Genomic DNA, 21,697 nt, shown 5'->3' with positions numbered 1-21,697 from the left:
AATCTCGTACTTTAATTACGTGCAGTCCATGTCAACTAACGTTTGATGGAATTGTGTGAACCTAGGAGTCGTGTTGTTGAGGGCAGAGATTCCAAGCATGGTGTTACAGGGGTGATAGTGGTACTAGGTCACAGGCATCATGGGGACTAATTAAGATCTTATTGAAGCAGCCAAGGCAAGAAAATATAACCTTGCTTGCAGCAGCTTTGTCAGGAAGCAAGGAAAGAGGTTCGTGGAGATCTTGTAAGGCTTAAAGACAGCTTCTGCAGTTTGGCTGTCAGGGATGGCCGATTTGGCCTAAAATCTATATTGCAATATACTGTATATTGCAGCCTCCTGCGATAACAATTCATATCATAATATATTTGCCATATCAGTGATACTCCTAATTTGGTGGCTAACGTGTGCAGTAACAAATGTGCACTATATCTAGTGGTATTACTTCTCAAAATTATGAATAATTTACTTGATAATTTACTGTTAATAGATGGTTCCTTTTTGATATAACATAGTTCATTGTACACTTATGTTAAAGTGTAATAATCACTTATTATTCTATTTTTTTGGAGACTATATACGTTTTGAGTGATGCTACAGATGTGGGTACCGATCCAATACTAAGTAGTTAGAGGGACAGTATCGTTCATACTATTTGCGTTGAAACTGATCATTGAATAATACAATTTCTGATCAAAATTATAATAAAGTCAATAGTGCAAAAAAAACAAAAAATACAAATAGGTAGAAGCTACTATTGGCTCTGAGTGAAATCCTTTTTGAAATACTTACTGTATTTGCTGAGTTTGTTTACAATAACAAACATGTAAAATACCTGGTTCAATCCCCACCTAGTACCAACCTCGTCATGTCCGTTGTGTCTTTGAGCAATACACTTCACCCTTGCTCCTGATGGGTGCTGGTTAGCGCCTTGCATGGCAGCTCCCTCCATCAGTGTGTGAATGTGTGTGTGAATGGGTGAATGTGGAAGTAGTGTCAACGCGTTTTGAGTACTTTGAAGGTAGAAAAGCGCTATCCAAGTACAACCCATTTATTTATCATTTAAAATATCAATCTAATCACTGTAACATTAACCATACTGAAACTATACTTGGTATCGTTACTGTCGATATTTATTGAGCTACCACCCCGTTTACATTCAAGAGCTTTTATCACAATACGTCATGCGTGTGCAGTAGAGCATGTTTTACTGTTTTCGTCCAAGCTCTAGCAACGACGGAGTTTATATAATTCATATGATATATATTGTCTATATCGCGCAATTCTAACGGTTCTGCAAAATATTTGTTTGCATATTGATCTGTCGCTTGATCTTTGACGTCAGCCTTAATTCACACAGCAGTTTTTGACAAGTTGCACTATAGAAACTGGCAGTCCTCAGAATGTCTTATAGTACACGCCACACATACAGTAGCTTCCGCTGTATCTATGGTAACTGCTAAATCCCAAACGATAATGGCTAGTAATGTATTGAATTTGTGAGGATAATGCAATCAGGCTGATCTGATTATGCAAAAATCTTCTGAATCATCTGGTCGGAATGCTGACATGCCACATTGCACATGCACACACCAAGGAAATGAACAAATGCCATCTAGACTGACAGAGGTGAAAGGAAATTTATATTGAGAAACAGTTTAATGTGCTGCTGCGTATCTTTCCTCTTACATTTATAAAAAGAGAACGTTTGTTTTATATACTTCATGTACAATATTTATTAGCTCTTATTATAGCTATCAAAGTAGGTAGCTTGTCATTTTAATGAAGACAATTACAGGAGGATAGTTGATACATACACATTATGTATTACTCTTAAAATACGAAAAAATTCCCACTTTGTAGAGGGTTGGCACATGGACTAAAGAAGAAGACATTATTTTTTTGTGAGGAGCTATATCATGGCACTCCTGTTCTGTCATCTGCTATGAGCAAGGATGTTGTAAAAAAAAACAAAACATAAATAAAAATACTAGCACACATTCACCACAATAGGTTGATTGGCAACACTAAATTGGCCCTAGTGTGTGAATGTGAATGTTGTCTGTCTATCTGTGTTGGCCCTGCAATGAGGTGGCGACTTGTCCAGGGTGTACCCCGCCTTCCGCCCGATTGTAGCTGAGATAGGCGCCAGCGCCCCCCGCAACCCCGAACGGGAATAAGCGGTAGAAAATGGATGGATGGATGGGACATTCACCACAATTGCAGTCATTAATTATATATATATATATATATATATATATATATATATATGTATATATATATATATATATATATATATATATATATATATATAAATATATATATATAATCCGCCCGATTGTTGCTGAGATAGGCGCCAGCGACCCCAAAAAAGGGAATAAGCGGTAGGAAATGGATGGATGGATGTATATATATATATATATATATATATATATATATATATATATATATATATATATATATATATATATATATATATATATATATGGGCAAGTCGCCACCTCATCACAGGGGACAACACAGATATTTTGTGGCCATATTTACTTCCATAAACACATGCACCATGTGTGGCGTCATTCCTATTACATTATACACAAGTCAAAGTTGTATTTTTTGTAATGTGAGCGACAGCATAAAAAATGTGGATTTGAAAAAAAAAAATCGGAATTGGGTTTTTCTGGTCTCAAACTGAGCTCCTCGTCAACCTCAACTTTACATATTTTTGCATACTTAAAGCATTTAAACTTCAACAGGATACATTTCTCACTTATTTATTGGAAACAGAAAGCCTTTTTTACTTTTAACTTTTTTCAAGCTTTACAATTCCTAACAGGGGTGACTAAGTAGTGTACATCCTGTCCTCAGAGAGATCAGAGGGCATGCATGTCACACTCGTACATCCATTCACTGCTCAGATAGGCAGCGAGCGAGCATGAGATGGACAATTTAGTAGGACAGTGGAAGGTTGTGAGTTTGGCTCAAGGGCATCTTGAAGGGTTGTTGAGTCCAGAACAGAACATTCAATGCTTCTTTGAGGATCCTTAAAATAATAAAAGCTTATTTTAGTTTTGTTGAGTTCACATTTTCCTCTTATAATGGAATATTATATTAACTGAATGAGCTTTTAGGGAGAGCCTGAGACAGGTCATATTTATCTCAGCTTTTTATAGTCAGTCACTATAATGAAAAGGGACATCATAGGAGTTGGGAATTAGGTCAGTGTTGTCCGTAATTTAAACAGAATGTCCCCAGTTGTTTTTTTTTGTCAAATGTTTGATTGGAATTGGCTTGTATGTATTGCAGTTTTGTGAAATGTGTTCCATTCATTAACCTGGGCACCTGCTTGTGTGTCTGTGTGTTTGTTTTTGTCCATCCATGCGTACGTTCTCCTCCCTACAGCGATGCCAACCTCACAGACGTGCTGTCTGACTCAGACGAGTGCGATTTGGGCAGTCTGGAGCATTTGGAGCGCGGTAGTACGGACACTTTGGCCAATGGCTGCCGAGCTGACTACGAAGCTGCCAAAAGGCTCGCCAAGCGCCTCTATCACCTTGAGGGCTTCAAGCGCTGTGATGTGGCCAGACACCTGGGCAAGAAGTAAGCATGCGTGCACATCCTCCTGCATGCGTGACATTAAGATGCATTCATTTGTGACTTTATGCCTTCTGCTTCGCTCTAGTAATGACTTCAGTCAGTTGGTGGCGTCAGAGTACCTGAGCTTCTTTGACTTCTCCGACTTATCGCTGGATCGGGCGCTAAGGTAATGCTGATTAAGCCCACAAAAACTGTATAGTACTGTAAGAGTGGCAGTGTAGCTGCCCGTGCACATGCGTGCAGTTGTCCCATTCTGTCAATACGTGGACTTTAGGGTTTGTTTTTCTGCAAGGCAAAGGAAAGTTGGCGCGGGCAAGGCATGAAGGTAAACACATATTTTCTTTTTACACTATAACTACAAAAAGAAGCAAACAAAAGGCGCGCACAATGGCGGAGAACAAACTTGACTAATGAAACAAAACTTGCACAAAGGCAGAAACTATTAACAATAATCAAAACTTACTTGGCATGGAACTATGAAAAGAGGAGTGTGAATCGTAAACATGGCATGAAACAGAGTGGAGATAACATTGCATGACGTGAGTAGAGGTAACACGGCATGACGTGAGTAAAAGTAAAGTCGCCAGGCTGACTTCCTGGCAACTTTTGCTTTAAATAATGGACATGATTAGTGACAGGTGCGTGACATGAGGACAGGTGAAAACTAATAGGTAATCATGGAAACAAAAAAAATAAGGAAGTGCAAAAACAGGAAACAATGGAGTCTTAAGCAAAACAGAACATAACTAAACAAAACTTGATCACAAGAAATTCCTCCTTCACAAGGCATTAGAATCTTTATAAATGGCCATGCAAAGAAATGGTGGAATTCACAATTGGTAATATTTCGTTAGCTCACGTCTACTATGCAGTTACAAACACATAACCAAGCATACAGTACAACACACAACAACATCAACAAAAAGGCATTCCAAAGTGTCCATGGAAGAGAGGGTTTGATATGTGATACGACTATATTTATCCACAATGCGCTGTATTTTTTTGCGTGAATGTGAGTCCAAATTACCAAACCAAACAGTTATACGTCTGGATTTATCCACGATGTGCTGTTGTTGTTGGCGTGAATGTAAGTCCATATTACCAAACCAAATAGCTATTGAGAAGGTGAGTATGCTTTGGACGATTTAGGTGTAGAGCTGTCAAAGGAGGCTGGGCCTGACTCTGAATTTTCTAAGCTGGCAAAGAAAAATAGCCAGGACTCTGGCTATGTGGGGTAAGCATCAGTCTTGACTGGTTGGGTTGAGATACAGAGACTGAACAGTGGACAAATGGTATATAGTGAGGGAGAACAGCATTGAGGGGGTTGAGTGACCAGAGGAGGGCTGAGAACAATACATTAGGCACGACAACAGTTGTATCAATAACAGTAATACTCCCATGACAAAGCAACAACAGTAATGGTCCGCTCCAAGCCCCACCGTCTCAGGTCTAACCACTTCCAATCACAAGCGGAAATTGTAAAGGTCCACTGGTGCCCCTGCCGGCCGTATATCCGGAAGCGAAACACCAAACACCGAGGAGAGACAGAAAGAGGGGTTGCAGCACACCTAACGATAGTTTTATCCATAGCTGTAGTATTATTATTATTATAGGCGGAGTAGGGCTGTGCGATTTATCGATACAGACGCGGGTTTGTCTCTGTGCGATATAAAAAACGACTATATCATAATATTGGAGTATACGTTCTCACGCAGTTGCTTTTAGCTGCGGTCATTTCACTACAGGCTCTTCTCACTCTTTCCTGTCTCTCCTTCTCACAGACAAGCAGGCGCACAAACTTACACACGACACATACTGTCACGTCATACGTCACATACTTACAGTATACGCCCTCGCCCAGCAGAGAGGTAGTAGACTGGGTAACGTTAGCTGTGATACTAACGTAGCCGTACGAGTAGTAAGACGAGAGAAAGAAGGTGCAGATCTGGTAAAAAATGAAGGAAGACTTAATTCCCAATAAAAACAGCAGAGGGTCCATCGTCTGGTGGTGGTTTGGCTTCAAGTGGGAATTTGTTGAACAGACAACCGTAATTTGTCAAGTGAGGGGCAAAAGCGTTGCTATAAAAAGTAGCATTTCTGCTAATATGTGGCATCATTTGAAAAGTCACTCGCTAGAAAATGAAGAGAATTTAATAACGTCCGTAGTAACATACCACATAGTGAAGGACGAATACTATTTGATTTCCTATTATGCAGCTAATTTTTATTTGACACTTAAAATGTCTCTGACAATCTTGCACTTTCTCTTTTGGGAATGACATGAATGTTTGTGCCGTTGCTTAATAACTTTAATAAATACACTATTGGTCAATTGACTTAGTTGTGATTTCCCTCTCTGCATGAAAGTTTAAAAGTAGCATATATGAATGCAGAGTGAAGAAGAATGTTTTAATGTAGACACATAGAATCATCATACTGCTGTGATTATATGCATCAAGTGTTCATTCAAGGCTAAGGCAAAATATCGTAATATATATTGTATATCGCGATATGGCCTAAAAATATTGAGATATTAAAAAAAGGCCATATAGCCCTGCCCTAAGGCAGAGTAAGATACAAAGATAGGACTAATAGAAAAACAGAGAAGAGGCAAAGGAGTATCTAAAAAGATCCAGCAGTGAAGGTCTATGGCAGATACGCCTGAGTCTGCACTCACTATAATCATTATCAAACATGTACGTTTTAAGTTTAGTTTTGAGTAAGAAGGTGGTGAATATGGTTCCATAAGAGCCTTGTACAATTTAACTTTTAGAAGTTATTGGAAGTACGTTTGTATGTATAAGCTCTGGGGACAGAGTGCACTATTAGTTTGATACGGCACCACTTTAAGGTACTCTACGATAAAACCTGGCCATGTAGTGCCATATATATGTGAGGAGCAGGATTTTGAATTCAATTTTATAGTTTTTTTTTGTTAGGCAGTGCAGTGACGCGAGCAGAGGAAACATTTTATCTCCTCTCCCGGTTATGGTTAGAACTCTTGCAGCAGCATTTTGAACCAGCTGGAGGGTCTTTACATACTTGCTTGGGCAGCTGATTAGCAGGGAATTGCAATAATCCAACCTGGAGGTCACAGAAGCATTGACTACTTTGTTAGCATCAGCAACTGTTTTTTTTATATTTTGCAGTTACAAAAAATTTTGTTCTTATCATTTGTTGCATTTGGGAATTAAATGATAAACCCTGAACAATAACAAGTGTGCTGCTGTGAGCAAGTGTGAAAACATCTAAATCAGTTATATCATTCAAAGCCTATTCTCTGTGGTTATGGAGGCCAAGGATTATAATTTCAGTTTTTTTTTTAGTTAAGTAGGAGGAAGGTGGAAGTAATCCACTTAAGACCCATCTGGAATTGACCTAGCCAATTAGTTTCATTTGGTTTCATTGATAAATAAAGTTGTGTCGTCTGCATAACAGTGACATTTAGGAGAGTGCTTTCTAATAACATTGTGGTTAAATGTGTTTGAATAATGCTATAGCAGCTGTTTAGTCTAAAAATGCTAAGAAGAAATTAAACCAACTAATTGTAACCTATACAATGTACTGTTGTGAAAATAATTGACTAAATACATACAAAAACAATCCATGGCAGTGCCCTTCACAAGTATATATTCAGTTTTACCAGTCGTAATAATATTACAATTTTCAATGGATGGGAACTTTTTCTAAGAAAGACTCTTTTATAACAAATTAACCGTTATTTTAGGGTGAGTTCATTGTGAAAAAAGCTAATTATCTATTTGCATGACATGTGAGGATTGCTAAGAACTGCAGTGATGTCAGACTGATTTGTTTGATTCTGTCTTTGGCATTTCGCCACCGGCAATTCTTTGTCTTGTCATTCATACGCAATATCTGACAGTATTTTACATGACCTCATTTTGCCTTGTTTCTAAAGGGACGCCTGTCCATATCTGTGACCTCCACACATTCTATTGACTAGCAGGCATGATTAATGTGCATATTTTGCAGCGTAACTGGGAGACATCTGACCTCCAGTTGGCCTCTTGATGTCATTTATATGTGACAGGAACTTTTTAAAAGCCTTTCCGCTGATGGGGGAGACGCAGGAAAGAGAGCGAGTCCTGGTGCATTTCTCCAAACGCTTCTGCCACTGCAATCAACAAACAATCACATGTGAAGGTTAGAGTAAATTAATGAGCTCTGTGATCAATGCTAACACATGTACTGTATTTTTATATACACTCTACTCACATTAGTTACAGCCTTAACCCCATTCCAAAAGCTTTGACTTTTAACCAAAAAAGTGTCAGAGCTAAATTGTGATATAATTTACAAGTTTTCCCTCCTTTATGTTGTTTATTTTAATAAGGCCAACACACTATTGTGCAGTTCTAAATGACAGTAAATTAATGCATGCCCACCATATAGCTCTTGTATTGACTTCACAGGACTGGGAGGTGGACGTGTGGGGTGATTAGATAATTACTAGTTTATTAATAATAATACTAATTTAATAATAATAATAGATGGATGCATACAGTGCTTTTTATTAAGTAATTCAAACCACATGACATTGACAAAACAAACTTACTCAATCCATGATTTATTCACTCCACATTCCCCGATATGTTGGTAAGCTACATTTGTGGCCGCAGCTGCCCTGGGATAGAATGACGCAACCCTGGCTGCCATTAATTCACATTCACATACTAGTGTGGGCTGCACTGGAGGCAAAGTGAGTGAAGGGTCTTTCACAAGGACACAATAATTGTATTCATTTATGCAGGTGTACCTAATGTTGTGGCTGATGAATATTCGCAGCACTGCTCTTATAATAACCTTACAGGATTACATTTTTCATGGCACAACATAGAAATAGACAACATAGACCTGTGTAAAATGTGACTTTGTGTCCCTTCACTGGATTTTGACATCGGGTTGGCCTTGTGTGTGTTGTGTTGCAGATGGAGCCCACACACTAACCTGTGCCCTCATGCTGCTCAACACAGACCTACATGGACACGTATGTGTTTACCTTGTTTTGCACTCTGTTTATGGATTCCTGCTCATCTAATCTCCCTACATACTTGGAAAAAGGCCATCTATGGCATGTCTAGATTGTCATCTTATTTTGGATCTGCATTTTTCTTGCCTTCTTAAGACTCACTCAAGCCTCTCTCTCTCTTTCTCCCTTCTCTATTTGCACTCTCTTGCTTCCCAGCCTACTTTTTGACCTCTTTCTGCCTCTCCTGTCCTCAGATAGTCTCTTGTGATCACTTTTAAACTAGATCATTGTGGTGTGAGCCCCACAGAACCATCAGAAGTCATCAAATGTTTTATGCTTGTCGTTAAACACTGTTCTTCACATGTACCATGTAGACCCAGCTAAACTCTTGTGTTATAGAATAACCCTCCTTTAACTAACATCCTTTCTCTCTTTTCCTCTTCTTCCCTTTCAAATCCTTCCCCTGCTCACCACATCTGGTTTCCTGGTCTCTCTCTGTCCCTGCAGGTGGTAAGTATTCCTCCTGCGCCAGAAATAGACTTGTTCCTCTTTTGGCGTGTGCTCCTTTTTCTTTTAGCAGTATTTAGCCATAATTGTAGTCCTGCTTTTTCTTTAGATGAAATTGGCAGTGGAAGCTTTTAGATGGGCCCAAATAAAGAGAAAAATAGGATGGATTTATTGAGGATCATTAAGAATTCTTTCACATTTTAATAAAAAAATAAAGTGCACTACAATGCTACTACCAGCAGTGGTGACATGGACTCTTTCTTACATAAACCGGTTCGTGGTTTAATTCTATTAAATAAATGGCAACAACTGGATACACATGTTAATTATGTATCTTCTGCCATCTGGTGGAAAAGCTTAAAATTGGCACTATATACATCAGGGGTCCCAAACCTTTTTTGCAACAGGGTTCGGTTTAATGTATGTATTATTGTTTGTGGCAGCTAAATACAGCAAAAATAAGTGCATAAAAAATACAACTCATCATAACGTTGAATTAGTGGAAGCCCTGGTCTTGTTTTTTCATGGCGAGATGGTCGCCAGCAGGTTGTTGGTACAATATATCTTCAGCCTGCTGGGGACTGCAGATGGAAATTAGCCTTTGGCATACAATCTGTCTCATTTCCGTTTTATATGTTTAATTAATGTGCATTGTATTATGTCACAACACTATAAGAAATTTAATTAATGGTGACTTCCTATCAGGAATTGTATTATACATCTATAGACAAGCTTATTAGTATGTCTATCTAGTGGGACCGGTGAAACTCAGAGAAAATGCGTTTGTTTATCTTAATGTTTCTGTGCGGCCCAGTTGCAATCACCAAAAATGATTCCCGGGCACGGCCACCGCTGCTGCTCACTGCTCCCCTCACTTCCCAGGGGGTGAACAAGGGGATGGGTTGAATACAGAAGACACATTTCAACACATCTAGTGTGTGTGTGTGTAACTATCATTGGTACTTTTATTTTAACTTAAAATGCATCACGGACCGTGTTAGAGGACCACTGCTATATATCAATGATGTAAATCGAAAGACAAATGTACATTCTTTGCAGTAAGTACATCATAATTTTTGGATCAATTAGGTGAAATTGAATAATTTATGTGGCACACCTGATGATCCCTTAAGGTACACTAATGTGCTGCCGCTAATTCGGGATTCACTGGTCTAAATAATAACAACATGACGTCAGCTATGGTGAAATTAACTACGTCATTGCAAACTATACAGTATGACACTCCTCTGGGCAGCATGGTTCTGCACAGTGCAACACCGAGATTGAAACGGGAGTTGAGAACATTGAGATTTTTAAAATTACATATAAAAACGAACTAATAATGCAAATTGGTTGTTAATATTCCTATAGTCAATCACGTAGTGTGTGTGTATATGTATATATATATATATATATATATATATATATCCATCCATCCATTTTCTACCGCTTATTCCCTTTTTGGGGTCGCGGGGGGCGCTGGCGCCTATCTCAGCTACAATCGGGCGGAAGGCGGGGTACACCCTGGACAAGTCGCCACCTCATCGCAGGGCCAATATATATATATATATATATATATATATAACCATCCATTTTTTACTGCTTGTACCTTTTGGGGTCACAGGGGTTGCTGGAGCCTATCTCAGCTGCATTCGGGGGGAAGGCGGCGTACACCCTGGGCAAGTCGCCACTTCATCACAGGGCCAACACAGATAGACAGACAAGATTCACACACACTAGGGCCGATTTAGTGTTGCCAATCAACCTATCCCCAGGTGCATGTCTTTGGAGGTGGGAGGAAGCCGGAGTACCCGGAGGGAACCCACGCAGTCACAAGCTGCACACAGAAAGACCCCGAGCCTGGGATTGAACCTAGGACTACCATACTTTGCCATCGTGCTGCCTATATATATATATGTACCCTGCCTTCCGCCCGATTGTAGCTGAGATAGGCGCCAGCGCCCCCCGCGACCCCGAAAGGGAATAAGCGGTAGAAAATGGATGGATATATATATATATAAAAAAGATTAATTTGGACTGTGTGAAAAGATATGCACTGCCATCCTGTGGCTGGTTGCGTTATTGCATCTTGTTTGGGCCTGATGATTGCCGACTCTGAGTATGTCACCTTTTATAGAAAAAATAATACTGTTGAATTAATTAACCACACAATTTGTTCTCCTTTGATGTTTTTCCCTCCTCAGAACATTGGGAAGAAAATGTCCTGCCAACAGTTTATTGGTAATCTAGATGGCCTCAACAATGGCAAAGACTTTCCCAAAGACTTACTAAAGGTAAACATCTTTTCCTAAAGCTAGTATTATGTGTGCAGATAATTTCACATTCTTGTCATGCACAGGTCTTATACAACTCCATCAAGAACGAGAAGCTTGAGTGGGCTGTGTGAGTGGGCTTTTTTTCTCTGCTCAAATAGTTCAATACGTGTGTCTCGTGTTCATCTGAGTGTTTTTGGCTGTGTGCAGTGAAGAAGAAGAGCTAAGGAAAAGTCTGTCAGAGCTGGTGGAGGAGCAGTGTGAGGGCGGGAGTAAACGTGTTGCCAGGGTAACGGACAGCAATAACCCTTTCATCGCCATCCCCATCCTCCTCAATGCCATAACCTACAAACACGGAGTGCTAACTCGCAAAAGCCACGCTGATATGGATGGCAAAAGGAGTGAGTTCATAAACTCACTGACATCTTAGAATGTTTTATAATATCATGTTGTTCTAATATAAAATCTGAATCCTGCTTAAATTTGCCCTTTCCAGCCCCAAGGGGTCGCCGTGGTTGGAAGAAGTTCTACGCCGTTCTCAAGGGGATGATCTTATATCTCCAGAAGGTACTATGTCCTTGATGTAGTTGCTATAGAAACACACATGCACCATGGGCTGGTACTGATGCTGCTCCAGTAGTTGCACTGCGCCGTGAGTGATGTTGGCAAGTGTAGTTTGTGTTGTCTCCCTCTGCTGGGAGTAAGGCTGTATTGTAGCACATGAGAGGTAAAAATGTTACCTTTTTTTTTAACAATGATGCAGTGTTATTATTACTGTGACATTTGGTCTAATTGTCACATGGTGATTCAATATTTGCACAGGACATTCATATATACACATTACATATATTAAAATGTTTAAATGTTAGCTTTGGCATTTACAGTACACAACGAAATATGACACAATTTCCTCATTCAGGATGAATATAAGCCGGATGCTGACATTTCAGAGGTGGATCTGAAGAACGCTGTGCGGATCAACCACGCTTTAGCCACCCGTGCCACCGACTACAGCAAGCGAGCCAACGTACTCAAGCTCAAAACCTCTGACTGGAGAGTTTTTCTGCTTCAAGCGCCGTGCGTAGATTTCTTAGCCTGTCTGCAATTTGGAATCAGACATCCTCACGATGCTGTTTCTTCTCTTCAGGGACGAGGAGGAGATGATGTCGTGGATCTTCCGGATAAATCTGGTGGCAGCACTCTTCTCTGCTCCAGCCTTCCCTGCTGCTATTGGCTCCATGAAGAAATTTTGTCGTCCCATTTTGCCATCTTCATCTACAAGACTAAATCAGGTATTATAAAGCAAATTGGCATTAAATACTTTCACAATACAGTTAAAACCACCAATAGCCTCCGTCCAGACCCTTGTTTACATTATATCTGTACGTATTCTATTGGTGTGCACACCCGTCTGATTGGCTGTTTCGGCGGTTTTCTGTTTTTTGCCTGGGCTGTGATTGGTGCAGCAGGAGCAGCTGCTGAGTCACGAGAACAAGCTAAAGCAGATGAGCCTGGAACTGGAAGAGCACCGGAAAAACCTGCCCTCAGCTGACCCCAAAAACCGCGAGTGGGAGGAGTATCGGCTCAAAGAGCACTACCTCACATACGAGGTATACTCATTATTACATCTACTATTTATTGTGTCATGTGTTATCAATTTACAGATAGATCAATGCATATCAGATTTTGATATACCACAATATTAGGTACATATGCACAATCCAATAAAATTGAATATAATAAAATCATATTCTAATAACCATGTGTTTAATTTTGAGTTTTACTGATAAATGTTTTACTTTTATGGTACATTAAACTCTTTTAATCAAAAACAAACTACAACCACAATTAAGATACGTAAGACCTAATCTACTAAAATCCAAATACCACGCGCTAAACAGCATTCACACCCACAATAACATACAAAAGACCTAATCTAATAAGATCCAAATACCACACGCTAAACAGCGTGTGCAAACAATAAAATCGTGTATACTATTAGTGGCGGAGTTGCGTGTGATCAACTCAGACTGCGTGTACCACTAGTGCAGATTGTGTAAATTAGGTGTTGTGTATACTCATTTACTGCACGTCACGTTATCACCTGTGCAGTGCAACTAGAATGGAGCCCATTTTTTCTGCGGGTCCATTGAAATGTACAGACACAAGAAAATCCATATTGCTGGAATGTTTTTCCATATATATTCTGTACATATACAGTAGATTTAAAAAAAGACTAATGTCATTAAAAAACAGAAACAGACACCAAAACACATACATTTAATCAGCCCCTTTGGTCATCCAGCAGCTCTAAAATTATGAAATGATATTGAATCAATCAATCAATCAATCAATGTTTACTTATATAGCCCTAAATCACTAGTGTCTCAAAGGGCTGCACAAACCACAACACAAACCACTACGACTGAAGGATGTGTCTAATAATTTAATTTGTGACAGTCCATATATGTTGACAAGCATAGGATGGTGCTACAGGGCGATCATCTCTTTTCTCATAGTTATTTCTGCACAACTGCAGGTTTACGCGTCCTTTCGTCTTTTTGCACGATTTGAGTGAAGCTAGAGGTGCTCTTATACCCAGTAAAAACAAATGTTTATCTAGTCTGTCCATTGACTTACAAATCGATGTACAAACAAATGCTCTGTTGCACAGACAACAATAAGTACTCTTTTAATTACATACTTTTTTCAGAAGGAATTAATTCAATGTTTCCCGTACAACTCTATTACGGATTTAGTTACAGGGGAGGATTAGATAATGCCATGATCTAATTTGCTAAATTGGCCATGATGCATGTGTATTTCATTTTTTGAGGATGCTGTGGTAGACAAAAAGTAAACTAAAAACATGAAAAGCAAAACACGTTTCAAAATAGAAATCAACTTTTTGTTTATTTTTATGTCAGAAGTGCCTTTGAGAAGATGGGGAGGGAAAAAAGCAGCACTTACCGATTGTTGAAAAGAGTGTGTTTTAATTTCAGAGTCCCCAGTAAGACAAGATAAAGTTGCTTCATGTGTCCCTAGTTGCTTTTTTTGCCAAACAGACTCTAGAGGCATTTGAATACTGGCTAAATATATATCACTAAGTTGGAAACATTGATCCCTCCTGCTACATCTCCATATTATCTGGCATTCAAAGAGTGCTAAGAAGCAGAGCGACAATGTAGTCTACCGTACGCAGTCGGAAGTTACATTCACACACAGTCACTTTAGTGCAGTGCTTCTCATATTGCGGGTCTGTGGGAGGAATTGTGAAGTGTTAGAGAGGCCTTGAGAGGCAGGGAGATTTCCAGTAGTAACGTATTTTTTCTTGCTTGAACAAGATGCCTACCTACAGCTAGAACGCAGTGTTGCTTGAATTACAGCGATGAAAAGGAAATAAATCAATCAATCAATCAATGTTTAATTATATAGCCCTAAATCACTAGTGTCTCAAAGGGCTGCACAAACCACAACACAAACCACTACGACATCCTCGGTAGGCCCACATAAGGGCAAGGAAAACTCACACCCAGTGGGACGTCGGTGACAATGATGACCCAGTGGGACGTCGGTGACAATGAAATGTGACAATTTATACTCATTGGTTTACCATGATTGATATATATATTGTTCCTAAGTAGAATAAGGTTTTTAATTAAAGTAAATGCTAGTCAACAACTACAAACCCCGTTTCCATATGAGTTGGGAAATTGTGTTAGATGTAAATATAAACAGAATACAATGATTTGCAAATCCTTTTTAACCCATATTCAATTGAATGCACTACAAAGACAAGATATTTCATGTTCAAACTGATAAACTTTATTTTTTTTTTTGCAAATAATAATTAACTTAGAATTTCATGGCTGCAACACGTGCCAAAGTAGTTGGGAAAGGGCATGTTCACCACTGTGTTACATCACCTTTTCTTTTAACAACACTCAATAAAATTTTGGGAACTGAGGAAACTAATTGTTGAAGCATTGAAAGTGGAATACTTTCTCATTCTTGTTTTATGTAGAGCTTCAGTCGTTCAAAAGTCCGGGGTCTCCGCTGTCGTATTTTACGCTTCATAATGCGCCACACATTTTCGATGGGAGAAAAGTCTGGACTGCAGGCGGGCCAGGAAAGTACCCGCACTCTTTTTTTACGAAACCACACTGTTGTTACACGTGCTGAATGTGGCTTGGCATTGTCTAGCTGAAATAAGCAGGGGCGTCCATGAAAAAGACGGCGCTTAGATGGCAGCATATGTTGTTCCAAAACATGTATTTACCTTTCGGCATTAATGGTGCCTTCACAGATGTGTAAGTTACCCATGCCTTGGGCACTAATGCACCTCCATACCATCACAGATGCTGGCTTTTGAACTTTGCGTCGATAACAGTCTGGATGGTTCGCTTCCCCTTTGGTCCGGATGACACGATGTCGAATATTTCCAAAAACCATTTGAAATGTGGACTCGTCAGACCGCAGAACACTTTTCCACTTTGCATCAGTCAATCTTAGATGATCTCGGGCCCAGAGATGCCGGGGGCGTTTCTGGATGTTGTTGAAAAATGGCTTTTGCTTTGCATAGTAGAGCTTTAACTTGCACTTACAGATGTAGCTACAAACTGTATTTAGTGACAGTGGTTTTCTGAAGTGTTCCTGAGCCCATGTGGTGATATCCTTCAGAGAGGGATCGAAAGTCACGGTCATTCAATGTTGGTTTCTGGCCATGCCGCTTATATGGAGTGATTCCTCCAGATTCTCTGAACCTTTTGATTATATTATGGACCGTAGATGTTGAAATCCCTAATTTTCTTGCACTTGCACTTTGAGAAATGTTGTTCTTAAACTGTTTGACTATTTGCTCACGCAGTTGTGGACGAAGGGGTGTACCTCGCCCCATCCTTTCTTGTGAAAGACTGAGCATTTTTTGGGGAAGCTGTTTTTATACCCAATCATGGCACCCACCTGTTCCCAATTAGCCTGCACACCTGTGGGATGTTTCCCAACTTTATCAGTATTTATTGCCACCTTTCCCAACTTCTTTGTCACATGTTGCGGGCATCAAATTCTAAAGTTAATGATCATTTGCAAAAAAAAAAAATTTATCAGTTTGAGCATCAAATATGTTGTCTTTGTAGCATATTTAATTGAGTATGGGTTGAAAATGATTTGCAAATCATTGTATTTCGTTTATATTTACATCTAACACAATTTCCCAACTCATACGGAAACAGGGTTTGTAGCTTGACACATACAGAGAATGAAAATGTATGATCAGGTTCTTACAGTAGTACAATAGTATAGTACAATAGGAGCACTCGAGGGAGTACTGGAAAGTGCTCCCCCGGGTTATTCCCTTGTCCTACTGGGGGACTTCAACGCTCACGTTGGCAACGACAGTGAAACCTGGAGAGGCGTGATTGGGAAGAATGGCCGCCCGGATCTGAACCCGAGTGGTGTTTTGTTATTGGACTTTTGTGCTCGTCATAGTTTGTCCATAACAAACACCATGTTCAAACAAAAGGGTGTCCACATGTGCACATGGCACCAGGACACCCTAGGACGCAGTTCCATGATCGACTTTGTAGTTGTGTCATCGGATTTGCGGCCTTATGTTTTGGACACTCGGGTGAAGAGAGTGGCGGAGCTTTCTACCGATCACCACCTGGTGGTGAGTTGGCTGCGATGGTGGGGGAGGATGCCGGACAGACCTGGGAGGCCCAAACGCATTGTGAGGGTCTGCTGGGAACGTCTGGCAGAGTCTCCTGTCAGAGAAAGTTTAAATTCCCACCTCCGGAAGTATAGTAGTATGTAGTACAATTTGGAGAGAAAGTAACAGTGACAGAAAGTAACGGAAAACCAGTGCATCCGTGTGTTTATGAACCAGGGCAACACACAGCACCAAATTTATTTGTAGCGATCCAAGTTTAGTTGTGGCAGACAAATGCATGTATATCGCATTAGGTTATGCATGAAAAATGTATTTTGTATTTTACTAATGTGCGATTTGCGATTAGTCCAGACACTTTGTGGTCAAACCCAAGGTTAATTCATTGTGTTCAAACAACGCAGTCAAGCATTTCACCTTGTACCTTGTGTCCCCCCCCCCCCCCACCTCTCTTTTCATGACGAGCAGAAGACTCGCTATGAGACGTACATCAGCCTCCTTCAGGCCAAAATCCGCACTGAGACAGATGATCTAGAGAAGATTGAGGCCAGCGTGGTAGGTGGCCTGTTGATGGAGGGCACTTTGGCTGGCCACCTCCGCAAGACGCAGTCCTCGCCGTCCATCAGTCATGATGCTCACAGCGGCTTGAATGGGAGGGGCGCTGGATGCACTGCCCCAGGACAGATGAGCTGAGGGGAAGGGGAGGAGGGGGTCTCATGGACCACACCCTTCCGAGCAACATCCCTTGAAGCCAAAACCAGTGTCGTGGTTTTCGGTCGGTCCTTTAATGGTTCGAATCAGAATCCTTCCTAGAATTTATCTCCCTGGTGATAAGTTTCCGAAAGCAATAGATGATGAAGACCTGCCATGACTGCCCCCACCCTCACTACTATTGCACATTTTAAAATGATCGGAACTGTGATCACTATTTATAACGTCATCAGTATTACTTTCTCGGACGCTGTTGTCTTTAGCTGTGTTTACTTTGGGCGAGAGAAAAGTATATATATATGTGTTAGTCAGACAAATGTGTGCGATGGAGGAAATGGTACTACTGTAGCATTTTGTTTACACACTCACTTTTGGACCTATCATTGTGGTGCAGTGTGATTAGCCGCCATCTTTGTTACAGAAACTCACAAAGAACCTCTCAGAAGGGACCCTGCCATGTAGAGCATATTTATTTATTTATTTAATTCCTTACAAATAGACTGTATTGGCTCTCGCTGTTTTTACAACCATCTCTTTGCACACACATACACACACACAGAGGAACAGTTCGCTGGAGGAACTCGGGGTTGAGTGCCTTACTTACGGCACCTTGAGACCAGCTAGTGAGCAAAAAAAGAACTTGAATGGAAACGGTTCTGGATCAGAGCTCATCTCTGTCATTTTGTAAGCTACCGTTACCCCAAACACTGACACGTGTTGAAATAGTCTGTTTGTTTCCACCGTCTCAAAGACAAAATCATCAAGCACTGTGCCGTGTTCGGCTGGAACTACCGCCATGCTCTTTTTGAAGGGTTGGATTTCATTACGAAGGAAGCATATCAATACAATTTTTTTTTAAATGATATAGTCTTTTTTACCCCCACAATTGATTTAAAATAAAACAATCAAAGATGTGATTTGAAGGCCTACTGAAACCCACTACTACCGACCACACAGTCTGATAGTTTATATAGCAATGATGAAATATTAACATTGCAACACATGCCAATACGGCCAGTTGACTTTACTAAATTGCAATTTTAAATTTCCCGCGAGGTATCCTGTTGAAAATGTCGCGGAATGACAACGCGTGCGCGTGACGTCACGGACTGTCAGGAAATATTAGCGCAGCACCACTTGCGGCTAAAAGTTGTCTCTTTTCATCGCGCAATTAAACAGTATTCTGGACATCTGTGTTGCTGAATCTTTTGAAATTTGTTCAATTAATAATGGAGAAGTCAAAGTAAAAAGATGGAGTTGGAAAGCTTTAGCCTTTAGCCACACAAACACACGGTGATTCCTTGTTTAAAATTCCCGGAGGTGAAGCTTTACTATCATAGATCCATGTTCGCTTGACCACTCTGATCCATAGGTGGTTGACCACTTGTCAACCAGCAAGTTTCGGTGAGAAAATTGAGTGAAAAAGTCGCCTCTTACCGGAAATCTGTGGAGTTTGCGCAGTCCTTATATCTGCCGTGACTTCCCTCAAACACTGGCCTCAAGACACCCGTGGACACACCCCCTATGACTATCAGGTACTATTTAATCTCACTAAAACACTAGCAACACAATAGAAAGATAAGGGATTTCCCAGAATTATCCTACTAAATGTGTCTAAAAACATCTGAATCCGTCCCAATGCAATCGCCTTTTTTTAAAAACTTTATTATTATTTTTTTTTTTTTTCTAGTCTTTCGCTATCAGTATCATCATCCACGAATCTTTCATCCTTGCTCAAATTAATGGGGCTTTTTTTTATCAGCACCAAAGGCCTTTAAGTGCAGATTCAAAGTTGTCATTGAAGAGGTCTGACAACAATTTGACTCCTTGACTTTTAGGGCTCAAAAGTAATTGAACAATTGACGTAATTGTCATATTTTTGTGTCATATTTTTGTGATATATATCACAATTTTCCCATCCAAAATCATGCTTGTTGATGTAGAGAAGCATGTTCGCTTGACCGCTCTGTGTTAAAGCTTCACAACAAACAAACACCGGCTGTGTCTCGGTGTTAAAGGCAGCTGCAATACACTGCTTTCCACCAACAGCATTCTTCTTTATAGTCTCCATTATTAATTGAACAAATTGCAAAAGATTCAGCAACACAGATGTCCAAAATACTGTGTAATTGCGCGATGAAAAGAGACGACTTTTAGCTGTAAGTGGTGCTGAGCTAGTATGTCCCCTCCAACCCGAAACGTCACAAACACACGTCATCATAGGCGTCATCATTCCGCGATGTTTTCAACAAGAAACTCCGCGGGAAATTTAAAATTGTAATTTAGTAAACTAAACCGGCCGTATTGGCATGTGTTGCAATGTTAATATTTCATCATTGATGTATAAACTATCAGACTGCGTGGTCGGTAGTAGTGGGTTTCAGTAGGCCTTTAAAAGACTCTTAAATTGAGGTACTTGAATGTTAACAATAGTTTGCAACATTCAAATAAATTATCCATTTAAAGTTAATGTACTAATGATTGTCACACACACACTAGGTGTGGTGAATCTTGTCCTTTGCATTTGATCACTCCCTGGGAGCTTAGGGGAGCAGTGAGCAGCAGCGGAAATCAGCCAGAATATTATTTTATTGGTATGATACCAGGAGGTGTTTTTTTTTTTAGTTACTAAAGAAAGTAATATCCACTACCAAATACCTTTTTGTGAAACGTCTTAAATTAAACCCGAAAGTCGACATTTTGTTCACCTCAGGGTTGTATCCCAGGTGGTGTTAATGGTACACACATTCCATTCCTGGCCAGAGTCAAACCAGGAAGAGCATCAGGTGTAAAAACTAAGATGAAAACAGTTATGCGATTGACTTATGTGTTATATAAATACATTTAAAAAACTGTTAAGGATTTACATAGTATTTCCCAGCTGACTTTGTTCACCAGACTATCACAGGGCCATTATGGTGCATTAAGCCTACATCCCTAAAACTGCATGAGTGCGTCGGCATGCTATCTTCTTGTGACATGTTGATCCTGTAGGTTGCAAAGAAGACGTCGATGTAGCAGAACATGCTGTTTATAAGGTAGAAACAATCCAGAGGTCATTTAAACTTTAGCACAAATGCAGCACCCATCCGCTCCACAAGAGTATTCTGCCACATCTCTGATGGCGTCTTTGGGCAAGCGTACAGCAACAGGACTCGCTGCACCCAACACAAATTAAACTGGGATGCTGCAGAAAAACAACATTCTCCATGTGGGTCAGCGCAAGCGTTACGAAAGACGTTCTCAGAAGACAATGGTTTGCTTTTCTCAGTAAGGCCTGGAAGGCAAACATTTAGCGGATATTTAACAAAGTATGGCTTTAAGGCTTGTTCTCTGGGAGCTCGCATTACGTCAGGACATTGGAGTTCGGGTAGCGTTGTTTATCAGCACCTTATTGATTCCGACCTAAATCCACACCTTTTTGCCGGTTCTTCGTCCTTTGCGACACAACTGTAGAGCTTTGAGGGGAAAATACTGTTTAAAATCATTTGGAAATCCTAAAATGACAAGAGTTGTATCATATCATGATTAATAACTGCTTTTTTTTTTTTTTACAGACTTCCCCTTGTAGTCACTTTGGCTGTTGTTGTTCTGACCAATGTTCCCAATATTCTAGGGTAGGCCTGTGCTATAAAATAGGACTGTGACAAAAAATATTTGTTATGTTTTATTGGGGGAAAAAAGACAATTTCTGCACTTTGATGTCAGCATTACACCTGTTATTTTGTTTGTATATTTGAACCGTCTTTTTTTTTTTTTTTTTTTGGTTCATACAGTGTAAAGGACATATTTACTGAATATTTAGTCTGTGCTTCATGAAATAAGCTTTTATATAGAGAATTGTAGTTGTGATTTATTAACATGTTGGAAACAGCACCTAAACCATGTGCAGTGCCAATGACATCACTGATGCACATATTTCTTTGTACTCTATATTAAAGGCTTTTTAGAAGATTACAA

The 21,697-nt window shown here is 40.0% G+C and overlaps 1 protein-coding gene across 2 annotated transcripts in view; it reads left to right on the top strand.

Annotated features, from left to right (window-relative positions):
• Positions 1–21,697, top strand: part of psd2 (pleckstrin and Sec7 domain containing 2) — a 76,994-nt gene extending 55,297 nt beyond the window's left edge. For both annotated transcript variants that reach the window (XM_061901664.1, XM_061901665.1), the window contains 12 exons: positions 3,397–3,594; positions 3,677–3,757; positions 7,643–7,755; positions 8,541–8,599; positions 11,293–11,382; positions 11,448–11,491; positions 11,572–11,762; positions 11,858–11,928; positions 12,281–12,438; positions 12,509–12,653; positions 12,828–12,971; positions 17,495–21,697. In XM_061901664.1, coding sequence (XP_061757648.1) covers positions 3,397–3,594; positions 3,677–3,757; positions 7,643–7,755; positions 8,541–8,599; positions 11,293–11,382; positions 11,448–11,491; positions 11,572–11,762; positions 11,858–11,928; positions 12,281–12,438; positions 12,509–12,653; positions 12,828–12,971; positions 17,495–17,719 — 1,519 coding nt within the window. In that variant the 3' untranslated portion in view covers positions 17,720–21,697. The remainder of the gene's footprint in view (positions 1–3,396; positions 3,595–3,676; positions 3,758–7,642; positions 7,756–8,540; positions 8,600–11,292; positions 11,383–11,447; positions 11,492–11,571; positions 11,763–11,857; positions 11,929–12,280; positions 12,439–12,508; positions 12,654–12,827; positions 12,972–17,494) is intronic.

The sequence above is a fragment of the Nerophis ophidion genome, linkage group LG05, assembly GCF_033978795.1.
Source record: "Nerophis ophidion isolate RoL-2023_Sa linkage group LG05, RoL_Noph_v1.0, whole genome shotgun sequence".
Classification (NCBI taxonomy): domain Eukaryota; kingdom Metazoa; phylum Chordata; class Actinopteri; order Syngnathiformes; family Syngnathidae; genus Nerophis; species Nerophis ophidion.
This window is presented reverse-complemented; position numbering and strand designations above follow the sequence as displayed.